Source organism: Odontesthes bonariensis, chromosome 6, assembly GCF_027942865.1.
Source record: "Odontesthes bonariensis isolate fOdoBon6 chromosome 6, fOdoBon6.hap1, whole genome shotgun sequence".
NCBI classification, from domain to species: Eukaryota; Metazoa; Chordata; class Actinopteri; order Atheriniformes; family Atherinopsidae; genus Odontesthes; species Odontesthes bonariensis.
In genome coordinates, this window is record NC_134511.1 from 20,851,378 (window position 1) to 20,874,383 (window position 23,006).

General features: G+C 37.7%; 1 protein-coding gene across 4 annotated transcripts in view; it reads left to right on the top strand.

Moving 5' to 3' along the window:
* pdlim5a (PDZ and LIM domain 5a) overlaps positions 1 to 23,006 on the top strand; it is a 71,397-nt gene that overhangs the window by 19,792 nt on the left and 28,599 nt on the right. For all 4 annotated transcript variants that reach the window (XM_075467858.1, XM_075467859.1, XM_075467860.1 and 1 more), the window contains exons 3-4: positions 2,944 to 3,095; positions 22,554 to 22,593. In XM_075467858.1, the coding sequence (XP_075323973.1) occupies positions 2,944 to 3,095; positions 22,554 to 22,593 (192 nt within the window). The remainder of the gene's footprint in view (positions 1 to 2,943; positions 3,096 to 22,553; positions 22,594 to 23,006) is intronic.

Here is a 23,006-nt window from a genome sequence, read left to right on the forward strand (position 1 = left end):
ATAAACATGTATGTGTACTCGATGTGTGTGTTTGTTTTCTGTATATAACCACCAGAGGATATATGTACAGTGTTAAATCTTCTGTAATTTTTCATAGCCAAAGAATTGGAGTCATGAATTAAATACCCTGGGAAAATTGAAGCCTTGGCTTCATGTACATTGAGATTATTTGTATTTCTGTTTCTAATTTTCTAAATGATTTGTTGAACTGTCTTTGATATGGGCATTGAAACTTCTTTGAGATCTGAAACCTTTTTTTTTTTTATCACAGTGATTGAAAACAAATGTTTGCTTTTGGAAACAGATTTCTAACCAATACAAATAACCACTTCAGACATTTGGAAGGAAGACATACATAAACGATTTGCAACACAAATTAAAAATGTTTTTCTCGACTGTACCTGAAATCTCTCATAAAACTGCAGCCTACTTTGGTGCAGTGGAAAACATTAGCGTTTTCTGAGTGGTGTATGAGGAAGGAGCGGTATTTCTGTGATTATAGGGCAGGAGTAAAGAACTGATATGACAAAACATACTGCAGAACATTTTGTGGCTTGATCCGTAACAGTTGTTTGGTGGTTAGTATGAAGAAACCCCTGGAAACAGGTCAAAATGTGACAAATAAAACCCCACATATTTAATATACACAGTGGCAGTCATTTCCCCTTTTGCTATTTTTCTCCCTTCATGCAATTTTAATCAATGTTATGTCAATCCCTTATTTCTGTTCCCCCGGCTCTATGTTCTTGAGAGTGTTGGTGAGTGAAGTTGCGTGCGTTGAGCTAATATGACTATAAAAGGTTAGGCCCGCAGAGCTTTAACACTAATCCGGGTGCAGAGCCTCTTTAATTAGCCTTGCCTGGGTCTGTCTGTAAGTGTGTGCGTGTGTGTGTGTGTATGTGCGTATGTTTATGAATGATAGACAAAGAAAGAGGTAAAGAAACATGCTGTCTTGTAAAAACACCAAGATCAACAGCTACATTTCAAGTGCTACATTGTTAGTAAGTACAAGGGCCACTTCATAGGCAGAACTACCACAAATGTGGTTTGTGTGTGTATGTGTGTGTTCAGTGAAGTGGTATGTGTGGTCCTTTTTCATGGTGTCAAAAGAAACATATGACCTCACTCCCATTTGGACACATTTAAACCTTCTGTGTGACCAAGAATGGTCCGAACTACAGCTGCAAGGTGTGTCTCTAAACTAAGAACTTCAAATGTATTCTAATTCCTGTTTTGTTAACTTTTCTTTTTTTCTATTCAGTTTCTTGCACATTTGGTAATGGTAATTTGTAAGATATAATGAGAATTTTCCTTTGTACATATGCTTTCATGTTTGGCTTGGATAAAAGGCTTTGGTGTCATGGGAAAAAAACAAGTTACATCCTACGCACATTTCCAAATCTATCACTGTGTTCCCTCAACCTGCTGATAAGTGAGGCCCTGGCCTATGCGTCACATGTTTGTGATGGTGACAGTTAGTGTAAAACAGACACTTAAGCATAAGAATCACCATATGTAAACTATTGATATAAAGAAGAATAAGTGCAGAACGAATTTTGATAAATTTAATCTAACCTAGTTCCCCTTGCTTGTTTACATTGACTCAGGTAACAGATATTATAATTGTACCAAAAAGGACACAGGGCTTCAGCACAGTGCACAAAAATGTAGAATACGTGACATTTAATCTAGTTTGATTTGATTTTCCTGCAGAGTCAGGCTCATTTATGTGCCTGTTAAATGTTTGGTTGCCTGGCAACTGCTCTCCAACACTTGTTAACTAAATATGCCCTGTACTGCTTAAAAATAGATGGACATTGCAACCAGTTGTGGCTGTGAAAAAATGTTTTGAGTTGAAGATTTTCGTCCTGCGTAAGTATGAATTTGTATTGATCATTATTTCTATAATTAGAAAATAAATGACAGTTGCACAACAGTTGTTCAAGCTATTTTGAACAGCAGGGTTTATACAGCACAAGGGTCTTTTTTGTGTGCTTGTACGTGTGTCTTGAATCTGTTTCTAATTAACTAATTTCCTCCACAGTGGAAGTGCAGCAATTAAACTTTGTTTCGAAATTTAAAGTGTACCTAAAAAAAAATCATGTAAGACACTGAGAACTAGAGACAAGAGAAGTGTACTTATATTTTATGAAGCGTGTAAACTGGACAGCCTTCAATTACAATTTCTTTAAATCCCATAATGCCAGTATGCATCTCACCGTGCAGTGTCCCATTATCTGTTTGTCACCTTTTTAACAACGTTTTTGTACTGAGATTAATTGCATAATTGCTTTTTACTGTGGCTAAATTCACTTTACTCCATCTTTATGGTGAAGTAACAGTTCTGAGTTTCATAAGTGTAATCTTTTAGCTTACACAAGCAGGCATTATGATAAATAAGGTATTGTGGTGATACCGACACCTCTGCTGCTGTTGCAATTTTGCTGTGGACAAATAACACCCTCTATTATCAATTTTAATATTTTTTTTAGTATCCTGTTTTGTTCTGAGCTTTCAAAAAAAATTTAGGGCATATATTTATCAAAAAAGTAAAAATTGTTGCTAGTTTATATCTACCAATTCAAAGGAGTACTTGATTAGAAACAGTAACTGAGAAATTGGACAAATGTTTATATTTCTCACATATGTTGTGGCTTAGAACAAGCTGCAAGCCCAATATGAAAACAAGCCATAAACAACAATCAAAGGTAACTCGGACATGAAGGCTCATGCATCAGCAAATATACTGTAACCCCATCATGGTGTGGTAGAGAGCCAGATCTTTAATTAGCTTTCCAAAAACTTAATTATCTGAGGGAATTGATATATTCTCTAATAAATATAGCGTGGAAGTGTATTCCGACTCTGCATCCCGGTAGCCTCACTGTAATGTTGCTGGTGATGTAGATAATTAAAGCTGTTTGTGGGTTTGTATTTGTGCAGCTGACGGATGGTGGGAAGGCAGCTAAAGGCGGTATCGCTGTCGGAGACATGGTTCTTTCCATTGACGGCATCTCTACTGATGGCATGAACCACCTGGAAGCACAGAACAAAATCAAGAGTTGCACCGGAAACCTCGGCCTCACTTTGCAGAAGTAAGCAAAGACCTCACATTCTGTGTCTCTTGTTGTTAAACTAAAACCAAGACACATCACTTTACAATGATTTAATGTGTGAATGCTAGCAGGCTGTCCTTGTATCCATGACAATACAAGATCCACTCACTCCCTTCAGAGCAAACAGCTTCACATTTAAATGCCTCTCCATTCCAACTCGGACATCCCACATCGAGGCAGATGTTCATTGTTGGTATCGGAGTTTGTCTTAGCTCTAACACACTCCAACACCATTAGTTCTGCCTGATCTCTCTTTCCCTGATAGACAGAGGAATAACCAAAATCACAGTAAGAGCATCAAACATATGGACCACCACCTCTTCCCCAACGCCTACTCCTCAATATTTTGTGGAATCCTGTACAGTGTTGCTGATTTATCTCAAGCATTTCTGTTCAAGTGTGTGTATGTGTGGTTTCATGTTAGTTCTCATGTGGTTTGAATTGTCTAGTTCTTTGGCAGCAGCTGTAGATGTGTGTGTGTTTTTATTTAAAGATGTTCAAGGCTCTAAAACTTGTATTCTTGGACTCAAGTTCAAGATAGAAAGAGCTGAGTTATAGTAAACAGTCCATAAAGAGAGAGAATTTAGTGGACTGATGTAAAAAAAATTGAACTGCATTATTTTCCCTGTTTTGTTGTTTTAGTTCATCACTGTTTCTGGATTTTACATTTTGTCCTCCCATGTTGCCTGTTTGTCTTTCTGTCACCCTCCTCTCATTTGAGCCTAACTGAGCATGTCCTCTAGTTTATGTCCATGTGTTGACAGATGGAAAATGTTTACTTTTGGGCAAGTAGAGGAAAACCCATACATAAACTATTACATGGCTCTTTAGAACTCAAAGTCAGTCTGTGACTTTTTGTGTGTGCATTGCTGTGGCTCAAAGACGTCCAAGATCGAGTTCTCTTGTTATGATGAGAGAAACAGGCATCACTTGGCAAAAGAACATCGGTGAATCAGTCATTTGTCAAAGTCGAGGCTCATATTCAGATGAAAGGCTGATTATTACACTGAGGCTGTTTGGAATTTTTTTGCTGACATTGCTGTAAATGATATGCACCCTCTGAAATTAAAACTGTTTCTAGTAGTTGGTAGTGGGCCTACCTTGTAAATTAGACGAGACAGTGATATGATCTTAAGTAATGGTCGAAATAAAAAAAACAGTTACCTGATTTAAGGCAGTTTAACTGTACCAATAATAAAGGACCAGTCAAATATATGTAAAAAACAATCTTTGTTGTTCAATACGACTAAAAAATATATAGACAGCTCATTTGTACGTGAAACTGTGGTGGTCCAACAGCTACATGACATGACACTGACTACAAGTAGAAAGATTATCATATATCAGTGCACACATCTATACCATTTAGGTACACTATTTGGTATATTATAATTTATTACCATGCATGCTGCACAGAAAAATCTAAAGCCCTTTACACAGAGGTCACATGGTATTGGGACAAAAAAAAACTACATTTGGCTCCTCTTGTTCCTCTTTGATAATTCACAATGACCAAACAGAGGGGACTCAGTGCTGTATCAGTGTGTGCTAACACACAGCATTCATCAGCCCCATATCAGCCAAGTGATTACAGCATAGTCACGATGCTGGCTCTCTATCACTCACCACAGACTGTTTTGCTTCTCTGACTGCCTCCACTGCAGGTTAACTTTAATCCCCCGTTCAACCTCTGTATTTTCACATATAACACAGATGTGCAATGCACATCGGTGTCAGCTTTAAAGGGATGCCTGACACGGCATCTGTAGAAACTATGCCTATGATTCATGAAATCATATTGTGATATGTTGTAATGTTATTTCATGTAAATAGATTGTAGCTCTGTTTGATATTGCTAGCTAAGTGCTGCAGATTGTTTTAGCCAGTTCCTGTGCCTGCTACTGTGGTTATCCTTTGTGTTTTTGAAAAAACAGGAAAGGGGAGAGGAAAAGAGCATAATTGTGAGAAAATTATTTACAATACCAACAGTACGTGGCCAAACTATGCATAGTAAACAACATGGGTCCACATACTTGTCTGAATCACTGACCCTGATGTAGGGCTGCACAATTAATTGAATTTTAATCTCAATCTCAATTTTGACTTCCTACAATTCAACAGACACGACCGTCAGATATTAAAATACCTGCATTTGCCAATAACAGCTGTTTCCGGCATGGCACAGCTAGATGTTTCCTGGACGAAGTTTGGACAAGTAGTGATAAAAGGAGAGATACAAAAGAACAGATAGCAGAGTGTCGAAACGAAACTCAAATGCTTGGCACAGTGGAGGGAGAAGAACTTGTCCCTCCATGTGCATCATCATCTGTTGTTTGGAAATATTTCAGCTTTGGGTCAAGTGATGTTAACCAAGAACAAATTATATGCAAAGAGTGCTGTAAAATTGTGTCTGCACAGCAAAGCTACACAACTAACTTGTTCAACCACATGAAAACAAACCACAAACTAAGACAAATGCATAAAGGCCAAGAAAGAAAAAAACAGCGCAATAATGTTAAAGTGAATGTTTACCAAACTAAAGTGAAAAGTAAACGCAGAGGCTTATTGATTTACTTTTGTTCTATGTTTAAGTGCTATTTTTGTTTTATATTTTTCCTCCAAGTGGTGCGCTTAATTTAGTTGAATAAGAATGTTTTATTTTGATAAGAAGACCGGATTTGCACATTGGCGGGAATGCAGCTCAGTATGGATGTAAAAGCAGTGTTATGTTTACATAAAAGTGTAATGAAAACTTTTTTTCACTAAAATTAGTGAATAACACTGATTAACAATTGTGATCTCAATATTGATGAAAAATAATTGTGATTATTATCCCGGCCACAATCGTGCAGTTCTACCCTGAACTCGCTTACATTCCTGCACATTGTAAACTATGCTTTTGAACCGAAAGGATGGACTTTTTATAGGCTCAAGAAAACTGGCTTTCCCAACCTTGTTTTTGGCTGAACTACCAAACTAACCTAATAAGTACATTTAAAAAAGCATTGAGCTCTGTGTTCAATTTACAATGTTGCCAGTGAGTTTTAGCAGTCACATTATTGATAGTAAAATGTTGTTGTAATCTTGGACCCTGTTGATAAATGTATTTTTTTTATTTATTTTTTTATTGACTTGCAGGTATATTCAGTCTTTGCTTATCTCAAGTATGAATTAACTGAGATATTGAGTTTACAGCTTAGCCCTACAGTGTGTGCATAAAAACGCAATCCTAAAGGTTAGTTTCAGTGACGGCCTCTGTGCAAATGGGATCCGCGAAACATAGAATGAAAACAAACAGTGACCAAGTTTCAGGGGGAAGAGTGGTCATCCTCCAGCTGGAAGATCAGTAGTTTGATCACAAGCCCCTCTACTAGTCCAAGTGTCCTTTGTTCAGTGTATGATTATAGAGAAAGAAGTGCTCCATATTTAGAGTGCGAATACATAAGAAGAATCGTTTCAATGATCGTGAATGGGTGCATGAGAAACATTGCGTGATGCTTTGTTGAACTTAGATGATGTTAAAAGGCCATTTCACTTTTGTTCTTCATGTTTAAGCTCTAAAATCCAGAGTGTAACTGTATAAATCTCTACAAATCTCATGCACGGGCACCCATTCAGGGAGCTTTTACACGGATTATGTCTTTTGAAACACTATGTTTTATGACCCATAAGACAGTCATGGAAGAAACTGTTTGTAGCATTATTGTATTAGCAAGGCTGTGTGACCAACCTCTGCTTTACAAGACAACTTTCTTGCTGTCTTCACTCCACTAGAAAAAGACCAAAAGATTGACAGAAATTCACATCCTTTCTCCAGACTATTTAAGACAAACAAAATAATAGTTTCAGGGTTTCTTTTTGTCCATTGGTTGGCAATCGCTGGCATTTTGGTGTACAGTTTTTCTGTTCACCAAGTGTCATGCCAAGGTCAACATCTGGGCTTTTTTGGGTTTACATCGTGGAACAAACCAATCTAATCTCTTGTATCTTTTATAGGTATCGCTCTCTTCTCTTTTCCTTTTTGCCAGCATATTTTGATTGGGTTTGTCGATGGGTCACATAGCAAAAGGAATGACAACTGCTAGGAGATACAGGGAAAGGTTAACAATGCATGTGGCGTCTACATGTCTGTGTATTTCTAAAGGAGACAGGTTGTTATTCTTTTTCCAAATAAAGAGTTGATGTGGGGAAGAGATGGACGGCAGATGTTTGAAGGACATGAGAGAAGAAGCCGTAAAGAAATAAGATATTAAACTGACATGAAGAACAATTTATCCTGGCTATATTCAAGAATGGCAGATGCAAGGAAGGGCGATTTATTCTGGCACCGACTCACTTAACCATCAAGTAACAAGCTAGAGCAGAACTGGGATTTATTAACTGCAAATGCATGATTGCAAACTCCATGGTTACGAGTGTAATATTCACAGAGCAACATTCATTTTGCTATTTGTGGGGCTTTATTTATTTTTGCATAAATGCCTCTATGGTGTGACAGTAAAGATAACAGGTACAAAAACAACATTATTGTGCACTTACTGTTCCACAAATACCCTCTCAGATCACCAACTTTTAGCTTAGAAATGTTCGTATGATTCAGAACAATTTTGATTCAATACAGGTTTCATGCTTTATAGGCACATATTTAACACATCAAAGTCAACTTTAGCAGTTTCTCTGAACCATGAACTGTGGAAACGGCACAGTGAAAATGTACAAATAAAATCTTTGTCAGTCATGGGCGACTAGAAGTTTGTGATGTTGATTTTTATCTGCTGACATTACTCTATTCGCTGCCTGTGTTTTCCTTTTAACTCTAATTTGGCTGTTTTTTCATTTTGTAATTGGGCTATGAGCAGTGGATGTTTAGAGAGTTAGTTACTGCTTTACTGTAGATCATAACTCACTGGAAAAAATGTTCGTTGAGCAGTGGGGGAACAGCAGATTTTGAATGCTGTGTCTGCAAACAGCAAACAAAAATTGGCAGCTTAGCATGCCTGTCAGCCCATATGGGTGTGCGTCCATAGTATGTTCCTCCTGTTTTTTCCTCAGATTTTGCAGGTCAAAGGTCAACCGCTTAAAAGAGGCAGTCTGGGTGTTACACAAATTTCAAAAGTGATGACATTCTATTTCCAAAAGTAATACGTGACGTTAAAATGTGCAGAAATGAATCCTTTTCTGGCTATCATTCAACGCCATAACTCAGAAACAGAAGGGTAGACTGTGACCCTGTTTTACATTTGGTCAAATTCTCAAGACATTAATCTTGAGCGCCCAATTGTTCTACTCTATAGTTTTTTAAATTTTTAAATTTTTCAGTAAGTCTATTAATCGGGACAACAATGAATATAAACTGCATCTTGACCGGTTGATGGAGGCATATACATTTTTAAAAATTTCTATGCATTGCAAATGTGGCGTGTAAATTGAATTACATGGTGTTAAGTCTGTTGTTTTTAGCAGTGTGACCTAAGAGATCAGATGAGTCAGTCTGTAGACTTCACGTTCGCACACAATGATTCATTTAATGTTTACAGGTTAGCTGCTTCCAGTAACAAATGTATTTGTCCCCCCCCCCCCCGAGAGGTTGACTGACAGTAAGGAAATGGCTACACTTTGGTTGTTGTTTTACTAAACATTTCCGTTTGGGTTTGACTTTTTCTTCTGTCTAGGAATGCACTTTGTATTATGTTGATAATCGCTGTCAAAGAACAAACTTTTGGCTCATGGCCTTTTGAGCTTTCGTGCATGTTATTGCCATGCTCCTCCAATGACACTGGGGTATAAACACTTAGTTGTACAAACAGGAAAGAGAAGAGGGGTGGAAAAAGCGGCAAGAAGTCAAAGGAGGCAAATGTCTGTAACAATGCAGAAAAGAGATGAAAGCGAGGCGTATAAACAGTGATTATGATGGATTCTCCAAGGCCCACCAATTTTTGATCAGCTTGGTTGACATCTGTAAACCATACATCACCCTGTTTAACGGCACCAGGCGAGAATGTTAAAACATCACTGGTCCATGTTTAGATTCATATATCTTTGTAAAGTTTTACTATGATTACTTGCGCACAGCTGTGGAAAAAAATCTCCTTGGGTTTCTGGGAATTCCTTTTTTCAATGAATCATTTTCCATTCTTATCATGGGTGTCAAACTGAATTTCGTTTGATGAGACCAATAAAAACAACCAATATCTTGTTTGCTAAACGGACTGTTTTACTGTGAGAGGGACAACCGGCACATGTGGAGCACACGTGTTCATAACAGACCCACATCCACACACATCTACCACAAATGAGCACACACACAGAGACACAAAGAGAAGGTTTTGGCAAATTCCACTGAATACCAGGGGCTTGGACTGCTATAATCTGACTTAATGATTCTTCCACACATTAATCTACAGATGAATCATTTAAACTATTAACTATGAAAGAAAAAAACTTTCAACGCAGATTCCCTTTGAAGAAAAGTATCTTATATTCTTCAACTGCTTGTTATGTTTGACAGTTATTTCACAATCCAAACATGTACTAATTTTCATGAACATTCACTCTACAATGAACGAAAAAAAGTGCCTGAAAAGTGTTATTTTTAATAAAAAAAAAAAAAAAGAATACTGAAGCCAAAAAGTAAAGATTAAAAATCCTTCCAATCAACCAGCTGTTGCGCCTTTATTTTTAACAGACATGAAGGAAGACAAAGGAGCAACAGATATGGAAAAATATGTTAATGGTCTTAAGGAATTCAAACAGCTGCCGATGAGCTTAAAAAACTATATTTTGCACAGAAGTATTGAGATAGAAAGATAACAAAGTAGAAGGTTTTTTGTTTTTTTTCCTCGGTAAAGGCTTTGTGCTGAAGCAGTCTTGCTTTTATGGTTTAATGACAAAGTTGCAACACTTTAATTAACCTCTTTAGTAATATAATTATTCTTTGTAGAAGTACGCCAACAGAATAAATTGTTCATTTCAACCAATTATTTTGTGCCTCAACAAAACCACCTTTTTATTTTACTATTATGCTCTTCCACTGAACACTGTGTCTGGCTAAATGTTTTATTCCCCACAGTAAAGTCTTTTTGAAAGGCCATGACTACTTAATGGGTCTGTGTGAACGTGTGTGCTCTGAGTGTTTTCTCTTATAATGGCACAGCCTAAAGTTCAGGTGTCCAACGATGTTAAGGGGTAAATACCAAAAACATGGTTGACCTGATGTGCTCACCAACATTTATTGTTTGCGGGTAGACCGTTGCACATGGTGAATGAATAAACAGGTTCAGACACGAAGAAGAAATGTTTTGAAGCAGCTTTTGTCTTGTACTTATTGGTTCCACTTCTCTTTATTTTATCACAGTGGAGATCTCCAACTGGCAAGTCTTTTTTTTTCTTTGAGAGTTTCTTAATGGTGGAGTTATGGCATGGACTTGTTAATGTGGAATGTTGTGCATTCATGTAGAAAGTATAGGCCATAATAGGGATTAAATATGCATAACCAGATTTTAGATATCTTGTGTGTGTGTGGTAACATCAGATTACATCGTTGTTTTGCTGCAGCGGCTCTGATTTATAGTATCTGTTTGAATTAAAAAAAAAGTTTGGCTCACCTTAACCTCATCCCTCTTGTGTAGAAAAAGCATACACTCACCAGTAACAGAAAGCAACTGTGAATAAACTGAATGTTCGGTACAGCTTAATTACTTCTCAGACACTGAAGCATGTGCAGAAAGTCACAGGCAGCACATATTACATGTAGACATCTCAAATGAAAAAAATGTCAAGCAGCCGTCTCAGTTATTTTGAGTCAGGAAGTGAGCCTGAGCGCAGTCAAGAGGTTGTGTGATGGAAGTTTACGCAGGGTTGGGGTATATGATTTCAGTTTGTTTATGTTGTGCTCTCTGAAAAGTAATGACACAATCCTTGAGCTGTGCTGATGCTTGTGTAACCATAAAACATGAAAACACAAGCGCACAGACATCGGTAAATTTTCCTTGCCTGTTGGTACACCATTAAGTGTCAAAGTGGCTAACTTTAGAATGTACGGCCATTTATTTATTTATTTATTTATATATATATATATATATATATATATATATATATATATATATATATATATATATAGTACATTTTGAAACAGAAAAACATCTGCTCTATCTCAGATCTGTTTTTCACTATGTAATTATCCTCATAGTAAAAGCTGACACTATGTGTGCGTACCAAACTTACAGCCATTCAGCGTGTCAGAAATATGGGACACCCTGAGTTAGATAATTGATTCTATGATTTTTCAAAGGTATGTGTCAGTTACCTTATTGAAGGGAGCACTGATACCTTGACAAGGTAATGCATGGCCTGTTTTTAACCAGAGAACCAGTGTTGATGGCATGCTTACTTGGAACTGACCTGCATCTAACAAGAACGGCATGTTTGAGTGAGCCTAGTTTTCATGGAGAGAAATGATTGGATTCTTTGTTTACACAAATATCGAGGTAAATGATTAATTCCACAGACAAACATTTCGGAAGTGTTTGTCTGAAAGCAGTAACTTATTAGCCAGGGAATTCCCATGCTGCTTTGCTCGCGATTTCACACTGCAAAGGCAGCCTGGAAACCATCGCCCTTATTTTTGCCTGAGTTAGGGAACCAATCACAGAACGGGAGGGGGGGGGGGCAGCAAGACGATGACGACGTCTATACGCGACACTGAAGCTTGTAGAGTGTTAATCCAACATGGCAGCGGACACAACGTTACCGTTCGATGCAGCCTTAGAAAGTGTTTTAAGTAGCTTAGAACGCAAGTTTACTTTTAAAAAAGAGCAACGTTTGGCGTTGAAAGATTTCATTCGGTCGAATTTCTGTCGCTCTACATACGTCATCTGGTATAAGTGATACAATTGGCTATGAATCGCGCGTAAAGCAGCATGGGAGGAACCAGACGCCATTTGATAGACATTCGTAGCGCCCAATAAACGGCTCTAGGCATTCGTAAACCACGCCTCAAATACGAGAAAATGCACACCTAGTTCCCAGACCCCATCTCATCGAGATGTGGACGCGTCAGCCAGGCTAGTAACTTATGGTATTTTTATACATACGTCCTAACCATCTTCTTTGCTGAATTATTTTACTTATTTTGCATAGAATGACTAAGTAATCTAGAGGCCAAGAAATACATTTTTAGATTTAAAAACTATAGAAAATGGTAACCATTTATGCTCAATTCTCAATATATAATGTGCATATAATGGAAGCATATCAATTTTATTTGTGTCTTGATCTGCAATAACTTGAAAGACTTGTACTGTTGCTGCAGAACTCACAGGTCAGATCTTCTGTACTGTTAGATTTGCGCCCTGTGCAGCTGCCATTGTCACTTACTCAGTTCTGATGTTTGCCAAAGATGCTCTGAAGCCAAGAGTTCTAAACTGGGTCCACCTGTCTCTGTCTTTAACTGGTCTCTTGTATTTGCCAAAGATCATTTAAAAATGATGGCCGTCATCATTGGCGAGGTCTTTCGAATTCACTGTGATATCCCATTGCCAAGAGACTACGGCTCGACACACCTGTCTCTGCCTGTCTTTTTCAAGTCTGATGTTTTTGCCAAAGAAAATACAAATCCCAGGAACGTTAGGGTTTGTGAAGGAAAGCCATCGGTATTATGAGGTCGCTGTGTTAAACTCATCTATCTCTGCCGTTTTTTTTTTTTTTTTTTTTTTCTTTAATGCTGTTTGCCAAATATATCTCGCAGTTATCCAAAAGCACTCATCTTCAGGCCATTTGGTGTTGAAGGATACTCAGTTCTCAGTCTGATACTCAATCCAGCTACGAGAAAAAGGGTCAAGAGTCATCTAAACTGTTTAAAATAGAAAAATATGAAACTACATCTCAAATGTGATGTGTGATTACTTTAAGTGAGGTTGAGAGTACACAGTCCAGTGAGAACAGTCGAGGCAGTTCATTCAGCAGGTTTGTTCCAAATAAAACAAACAAATGACTGTATGATCAATTGCAATTAACATGTTTTGAAACTCAGTATGTAGCTATGTGAAAGACACAATTTGCCATCTTTTGTCATAGGTCTAACATTAAGTTCTGTGTGTGTTATCAGCTCAGATTGTCCAGGTCACATTTAGATTTTGCCAAAATCCTCACTGTCTATTCATTTAGTTACAAAGTCAGATGACACCATTTTGAAGTCAGCCAGAAAGGTTAATCCTACTGAGTATGTGTGGTTTTTGAATACATGTGTTTTTAGGGATATTGTGTGTAAAATACCAGTCAAAACGTTTGGACACATGTACGTTATACACAATATATTGTGTGTCGATAAACAAACATAGAATATACTGCATGCATATAGATTCCTCTAAATGTGCCGGCTTGTACCAACATGACGTGCATTTCTCCACCAGTTCCACAGTCTTTCTTCATGCTCATCTGCTCAGAGTGCTGCAGTTTTATAGTGGAAAGAAAAAGCTGAAAAAAAGGTCAGGTATTTGGTCTATATCAGAGCCAGGATCATTTTACAATCACCATCACATCACTGTTATTCAAGTTTATGGGTTTTTAAAGCAAGTGACTGTCACTCAGGGAGCAACTCGTTGGTAGATGTGTGATAGGAACAGAGCCAAAGAGACAAACCAAAAAAATGAGCCTGGTAATCAAAAACATAGAGAAATCTATTACAGAGAAAGAAATTATCAAAACTAATCTTGTAAAATCTTAGATCATTGTGAGTAAATGTCTCTTTAGTGGTCCTGACTCACACTGATATCCATAACCTTTGAATAAACCGAAAACCAGATGTTAAATATGAAAAATACTTCTTGGTGCAACTGTGGATCATTGTGATAAGTTGTGAACTCAGTTGGAGTCACTTTAACCTGTCTTTCTCTCCTCTGATTGATGGATTACATTGTGCTTCTGTTCTGTGAGCTAAATATGATCTTTCTCTCAAGTAGATTTGCACTCTTCATTGTAACACTGTTGATATGATTACCCACAATATAGATGTAGTACATAAGCGGTCATTTTTAAATCATGATTAAGGAACAGGTCTTAGACTCCTGCACCCAAAAACAAACAAACAAAAATAAATCATCCCATTTGGAGCCCCAGTCACTTGTGCGGACGTCATCGTCCAGTTTGGCCCCCTGTGCTATTGGTTTCCCTTATGGAGCCACACCGTGTACTCTGTTTGCCTTTAAGGCAGAGACCCCTTTATCTGATAGGGCTTTGGTTGTGTTGGGTTTGACCTTTGTTGTGACAATTTGACTTCAATTAACCCAGAATTTCTCTGAGCATCAGTCTGGTCTCTGCCTGGTTCTAGTTGAGATTACAATGTATTTCTCAGTCAGCTACGACATGCAAGGAAGCTCTGTTTTTTCTTATTATTTGTTCATTTGCAGTCCATAAAAAAAGTCTTCACACAGGCCCACTTCATTGCAAATTCATAGGGCTACACAAACTGATTGGTTTATTCAGCTGTACTTTAAATCTCACAGCGGTGGCAGCAAGTGTGGAAATGGTCAAAAAGAAAGCAAAGAGGTATTGTTGTACATTGACAATAGTAAAAGGAGTTTTAACACCAGCGTAATGGAAGATGTTGGAGGAAAAATGTGTTTAAAATGAATAGGTATTCCATTTTTGCTATTGCCAACATTTGTCCTTGTCTGTCCTTGTGTGTGCGTGTGTCTGTCGTAACACCTCCATGTGAGCATGTTCAGTTTTACTTCATGGTCACTTTGCAGTGAAACAGAGCTGTAAAACTTTAATTTAGATTTCAAAAGGCAGCACAAGACTCCAGTCCTGCCATCTTGTGTTTTACTGCCCTGCTACTCCAGACATAGTGCAAGCAGTCAGACTAACTAACTGTTACAGACACTACCACTAAACCAAGCTGTTGCATTATAGTTTCATCTAAAATAAAACGTCTGCCATTTGTCTAAAAAGGACATGCATGCTAGAAGGCGACGTTTCATAAAAATACTTTTATGATCTTTTGACAACTTCTAAAAAGGTATAACATACTGTAAAAGTACACCGTTCACATGTTTTATTGGAATGAATATTCTTAAGTTTGCGGTGTCATTGGATGTATATTTTACAGCAATTATTTTGTATAACAGCAGATGTGATTTTTACATCTGCTTGTCTCAAATATCCCTTTTTCCATTCCGTATACTCACTGTTTAAGAGACTTTATGTCCACCACTGTCCAAGCTCATTAAAATGTGTGTAGCAGCAGTTTATTCTAGCTTCCATCTCTCATGTTTAGGTTCTAATTCACACACATATTCCTTCTCCAGCTGAAATGTTGTTGGTTTCCTTTCCACCCCGCCCCTGGCTTGTGCTCTGTTTGGGTTTTGATGCAGGACTGTTGACCGGCAGGCTGTTGGAAACATTGGCTCCTTTCTCCAGCTCTGGCAGGGTTTAACTTAATGTGTCTGTTTCCTCTTGTGATTTGCATTTAAGACTCCTCAGGGTACCAGTCCACTGCTGTGTGTTTTTGTTAGACAGTTAGTTTCAATTAAATATGCCAATTTGTTGCTATGTCACCACAGGAAACACAGTTGGTTTAGGGATAGGCATTTTCTGTCACTGTTATTTTTCTGAAAATAACCTACAATTCCTGCATTCAACACACAATTTAAAAATGGATCTTGTAAAACTGAAAGTTGTGTGACGTGTCTATCTGCGCATGACTATCTTATTGATCTGACTGTGGTCAGGTCAGCTTGGTTGCTGGATCAGGTCTGTGTGCAAACTTTTCTATTCAATCAGATTAGCAGACAAGGAGCCATTATTATTGTGTTGGGAACTCCCATTCATGAAAACCACAGTGGGTTTGTGCCCCTGGGATTTTTTTGTACCAGTACTAATGGATGGCAGAGCTATCCTCTGCCATAACTAATACATGATAGCAAATGTGATCTAATTTTGAACATTAGCCAAATTATGTATCACCAACTTTTAATTATATAAACTGATTTAATTCTAACTGTGAAAATCACTGGAATTTTGCAATTAAAAATGTGACTCTGACTGTTCAAACATATTGTACTAAAAGAATTTTCTCTCACTCAGTTTATTTAAGTGAGTAATGTTATTGTAGGGAGGGTGAAGCAGTCTTAACATAGTTTTTTCCTTTGGTCTGGTCAGTGTCAAAGCCTCTTTAAGCTTTTCATGTGATGTAATTCTCAGCTGAAAGACCTATCGTGGCCTCTGTCAAGATAGTTTTGAGACGTAGTGGATAGAGAATGTAGATGATCACACAAAAACACACTTGTACACAGATAAATTGTCATGGCTCGGAGCTCACACATACACACACACATGTTCACAACATAAAACGCAGACCTATGACACTACAGCACTCGATCTAAGACCCTTGTTTTCTCTGGTCTTCTGGTAATGTGAGGACTGATAGTGACAGGCAGATTGAGCTTCCAGATCTATTTAAAGACCATTTCTAGATAAATTACAACATTAATCTTAGTTTCTCCATTTGAGAAGTCACTACACACATAAACTCGCTTATAAAAGCACACGTGGCACAAATTCTGCCAGTATCTGCGTTTTTTGTGGTGCCATGACATTTTCTCCCAGTCACATTGGTCCGTCTGCTTCAGTTTAAGGTAAAACTGAAAAAAAAATGGCTAAAACCAAACCAGCCTCATTTTCTCCTTTTTCATAATAAGGCACAGAAAACTAAATTAATTCAGGAGGGCTGAGAGCATGTGTCTGACCTTCACGAATGACGATTGCATGCATTTTAGATGCTTTGGGTTTTAATCATTATCACTTTTGTGTAAAGAAGGGTGATCTCATTCTAACAGCAGGAAAGACAGGAAGGGAAGTCTGTGGAGGGAGAAAGGATGATTATAACGCAAAAGGATGCAAAGGCACAGAGATGGAAGAATACAGAGAAAGAAAGATGGGGAAAATGATGTAGGTACAGTTAATGCTTTTCTATTCTGTTGTTTTTAAGAATAAAACAGATGACTTATGTTTTGAGTTAATGGCCAAGGGTCACAGTTGTATGACCATAAATATTAAGTAGCCAAAGTCAGATAGGGGGAAATGTCTCCTCTCTGAATTGTTGAGTTAGTTCCTTGATCCTATGAGAAAGAAAGTTTGGAATGATCATTGAGTGACAAACCGACACACTCATGAATGCATAGTTATGCAAAGATATAATAAGTATAATTATGTCTTTCCTTGGTAAATTTTGAACAAGGAAGTAGACTACAAAAAGGTTTAATTAAAAAAATGAAGATTTCGATTAAATGTTTTGAATAATTAAGAATTCGAAAAAAAATCCCAGAAGTGTTTTTGAATGTCAGATTTATTTGTTCAAAATACTATAACTTCAAGTTGGATAAGAACATTTCCTTCCATAGTTGACAGGAGTGCAAACGTTACCACATAAAATATTCACAGTCTGCCAGCAAATAATTCAACAAGACAAATTATGTGTAAATCCAAGATCCTCCAGAAGGAGTTCAGGTATTTGGAGCAGAAACATTCATGAATGTCCAAGGTGCATTAAATCTAAAAATAAACTTGGATAGACATAGTGTGTGTGTGTGTGTGTGTGTGTGTGTGTCATTGGGTGTTGCTGTGTGTGCATTAACATTTATGAAAACCTTTTGCAGTACAGATGCCGTGAAGTGAATGAACTGGTCCTTGTAGCCTATGTTATTACACTACCCCAGCAACATTTAATGGACCAACCTGTGAGGCCTGGAATCACCGTCACCACACCCTGCACTCTACATCACTCTCTGCATGTATTTGTATGAATGTTAACCTGCCTTTGTCCATTTACTCCTCGGAGGATTCAGTCATCCCAATGGCATGACACGTCATTAAAGACCTACTTTATGGGAAAATTAAATCGTGGGTGTTTAGCTGCTAAAAAAACAGATATGTTTGCTTGAAAATGTGTAGTACATATGTGTGTGTGTACAGCTTTTTTTCACGCTGACTATTTTTGTGCTTGAATGAAGAAAAAAATTGAGAAACATTTTTACACACTTTCATTATTGTGCCAGATCCACTTTTATATGCATGGGTCTACAGTCAGTTTTTGGAGTATAAGTTTATTCATTCATTTATTCATTTCTTTAAGTTTAAAGACTAAAATATTCCATTAACAAAAGTATTTTTAAACCTCTATTTCTGTGTTTGTGCCCTCGTAGTAGACACACACAAACTCTTATTGATTGAGTGTTTCAGGTTACCAGCTGGTGATCCTGATGGCATGTCGAGGCACAGCCCTGGAAACATCTTCAATGATGTAATTTGAGTAAGAATAGAAAGGAGAGATTAAAAAGAAATGCCCAACAAAGAAGACAGGATAGCCACAATGGCATTCGTGGCTTGAGAGGGTCTATTGTGGTCCTCTACAGCCAATTACATGCAGCCCAAAACTCTGCATCCAATGTCGACTGTGCCTATTGCAAACACTCCGACTATGCACACATCTGGATCAGTCTCCCTTCAAAAAAGTAGTGCTAAAAACACAGCAGATGAAGAAGACAGTGAGCAGAGGAAGGACAGCAATATCAATGCCTGTTTGATGAGACCCGAATCTGAAATTCATTCACTGAAAGAGTGTAAGGACATAGTTAAATATGCTTAAATAGCCTTAAACAGGTGGCTGGGAAACCACTGCAACCAACCCCACTGAAATGTGAAACTGGATCAATCAACACACATGCTTTATGCAGCTTTGCTGCAGCTGACCCAAAATATTAAATAGACGCTTGCACGTTTGCCCATGAAAGCATAATCATGCAAAAGCTGTGTGTCACAGATATTGTGGCAAAACATCTAAAAATAAAACCAAGATGACAAAGACAACATACAAACTTTCTATAATATGTACCTTTAAAAAAATAATGACCTAATGTAAATTGAATGTAGATTTGTCAAAGTATAAATACAATAACAATGTAGCATGTACGAATTCCTGCAGGATTACAGATTCAAACAGACCACGCTGTTATATAATTCCATGAAACAAAGTAAAAGGAAAACAGACATGTCGACCTTCACACTTAACATGAAACATGTAGAGTTACATGTGCACAGACAGGGAACAGACACACCATTCGTTGCAGAAACTCTTAAACTATGAAGTTAAACTGCTGTTGGATCTTCACTCTCACACGAACACATTCAAACACATCTGCAGGCCAGCTAATGTTTTCATTTGGTGTGCAGGAGGTAAATATATGGACTGCCATGTTTGTCACACTGTCAGTGGCTTTAAACCTAACTGAATCTCTGACCCTTATGAGGAGATATTCCTGCTTTTAATACAGAGCAAGTCCTCACGTTCCTCTTGTACGAGTTAGAAAGTACTGCTTGTTTATTTATTTTTGTTACAATACTTTACATGTAATAGTGTCGAACCTGACGGGACAGGGAAAGAGGGAGAGAAAAGAAAAAGAAAGAGAAACGAGACAGAGATATAAAAGAAATGATCGGAGAAGACAATGAAAAAGAAGATGAAACCAAACAACTAGCTGCTATATCTGTAGAAAGCAAACAGAAAACATCCTATGGCCTCTGTGGGGTGGAGAACCATCAGAAACATCTGCAAGCAGACAAAAAAAAAAGCATAAGCAGTAACAACACCAGCAGCAAGTATATATAACATAACTGTGGATGGTTTGAAACCACAGGATGACACAGCAACTGTGTAATAAGTATGTGACTGAGTGTATTGGTGTGTGTATGTGTGTGTGCATGAACATGAACATGCAAAATATATGGTATAGTTTTTTCATGAATTTTGCTCAGTTAACAAAGGGAATCTTGATAAAACTGTGGGTTTCTTGTTTACTAAAATGAATCTGAAAATGTAAATTCCCAAAGGAAAGGTTAGAAAAGGTTGGATTGGAATCTTTCCAGCTTAACATATGATCATGACACACTTCCATGTTGGTGTTATCCATTTATAGCTGCAGTGTAATCGAGGCAACAGCACACAGGGGTGACTGAGTCATATTTGAAATACCTGCTTGATAGCCCAGTCTTCCCCTTCATACTCCATGTGCCACACATATTTCCATGCCACAGATTCTGCAAGTGAGAGCTGTCCCCAGATAAGCTCTGGGTACTTGGTAGACTATTTACAGCATAGTATGTCCATGGAAACTTGCAGGGCAGGGATACAGATGTCAAAGTCTAAGTAACAAAAATAAAAAAAGATGAGGTGTGATGTCTCAATCGGAAATGTCAATATTTTGCTGTTCCTTGACCCTTTTTGGTAAACCCTGGCTTTGTGTACATGCACAACAGTATCCTGTGTATTAGTCTCAATCTAAATAAGACAATGTTCCCTCTTTGGTGTTTGCGTCAGGTGCAGACATTAAATTTTATTCCTGTTTGTATGTAAAGAAAGCATATTCATATTAATTAGTCGTTCCAACATTACGTCCCTCTGTGCAAATGCAATATCTGTGGCCATCCTAGTTTGAAATTACATCCATATCCTTCAAAGCATCCCCTTGCCCAAAAGTATGTCTTCTTTTTACCATACCCTACCCGTTCTGCGCTTAACTCCACTAGTGTCAGTGTTGCCAGATTTTGTGACAGAAACGAACAATCTGATCTGTGAAAACAAGCTCAAAACTACTGACTGTGCTCTTAAAAGGACATGCTCAAGTTACTCATTATAAGCAGGCTTGTCAACTCTGGAGCTTAGAGCATGTGTTGTACAACAGCAGTGTGGCAAAATGCTCTGAAAACTCTGGTAAAAAAAAAAATCCTGTTTACATGGCTGTGATTTATTTAGAGTGAGATCTTAATTGGGCTAATATCAGAATATATCTGAGCATTGACACTGTACAGATTCTAAATTGACCTTAGGAGTGAGTGTGAGTGTTGTTTGTCTCTGTGTAGCTCTGTGATGGACTGATGACCCGTCCAGGATGTACTGTACCTCTTCCCTAATGGCAGCTGGGATAGGCTCCAGCCCACAAGCGGCCCTGAATTGGATTGAGGGGGTATAAAAGATGGATGAATGGATTTTTTACTGTACATAGCCTCCAAGTCTGCTTATAAAATCATGTCTTTCTAGTAGACATGCCTAAACCACAGTCAGGGTTCTCTAACCATTTTATATCAGTGAAGGTTATTGGAGGCACATTTTGGGGTAAAAAAAAGTTTCACTGAAATTTAACTCCTGTTGACCTGTTAATTCTCTATACTCCCATTTACACCTTTGTTGGATGTTGAAAGTACTATATAGATCATACATTATACCTAATATTCACAGGTATGATAGAAGTGGCTCAAAGATTACATTTTCCTCGTACTGTTGGTGCTCTAAAAATACTACTTATGATGATCTCGTCTCATATTGAATAGTTTCAGGATGCAGTTGCCAAACCAGTAGAGCGCAAGGGGCTGACAGAAAAGGCCAAGCGAGTGTCTGTATCTTGAGACTGATGTCTTTCTTACCACGACAAAAGTGTTGGTTTTAAATTTACAGAAGTGAAGGACATGCACCTCCCTGAGGAAGTTTCCAGAGGGGCTACTCTGAAAGGAATGCAAGGCTGCTGACATTTGCATGTCTTCAGTTACTGCTCAGTTTACCTAGCCTTTCCTTCATGTCAACTCATTTATTTTTTTTTCCCTTAATAGCATGCTTGATCAAGTTGCTGAACATTGCACAATGAACTGAGCTGCATTTACTTGTTGGCTATGTGTAACTGGTTGTAGGTGATATTGAGGAAATTTCTTTAATCATACACTCAATTTGGAGTTTGACTGGATCTATTTCAGTTTCTTGTAGCACTAACAAAGTACTGTATGGCATTGGTGCCATGGCAAAGCGGGCAGTTCAGCCAAACCCACTGTCAAAAGATTAAAAATTAATATTGAGATGAAGTGTGAAGCCATTATCACTTAAAAATACATTTAAGTGTGTGAGGAGATACAGGAATGTTACTTTGATGATCTTCAGGAGGGATCGTGGCTGAACGAGGCAACAGGAGAATCAAACACCAAGAGTATCTGATTGATACTGGCCCTTATAATATAAAGACAGCCGCTTTAAAAAAGCAATTTTTTTTCCAGCTGCAGCAACTCAGATTTCTTTGTTTGACACGCACACATAGTGAGACTCTCTTGGATCCTGTCACAGCCGATGACAGAAACCTCTCCATGTTGGTTTTTACTCTGAGCACTCAGGTTGAGTCATAAGTCACCATAACCACATTTTCTTTTAAACCTCTGTGAAATCTTAAACAAAATTGATAGAATGGTCTCCATAAATATCAGTAAACACTTTAGAAGAGCTTGTGTAATTTTACCCATATGGCGCTGGCTATCAGTCACCTTTTTTCAAGGTAGATGAGGAAATGAGAAAAAAAAAAAAGAGTTCTGCACAATCATAAATCATGCACTCTTCCTTCTTTCCAGGGCCTCCAGTGTTCCTAAGCCCCCTCCTGTGGCGCCAAAGGTACTGTAAAATTATTTCCATTGAGCAAATTAGAAAACATTTCTGTTTAATTAAGACAAGGCACTCCAGGTGAAAATAAAATGTTTTATAGCATATTTCGATAAATCATTTCGAGAAAGACATTCATGTGATAGAGCAAACGTTTTGATATTTTGATATTTTTCATGTATTAACATCAGGCATTGAGTGTGACCAGCTCTTGCAATGGGAACGTATATGTTTTTCTAAAAAGAAAAATGAATTATGTAGCAGTTGGGGAGTTACTATAACAAAAAGAAACACAAATGTGCAGTAACTCACCTGGAGTGCCATGTTCTTCTTTTAGGTAATTACACCCTTCTGAAACAATACTAGACTTTTTTTTATTTTCTATTTGTTTGCTTGTTTTGTCTTTGCACGCCTTCATTCATTTA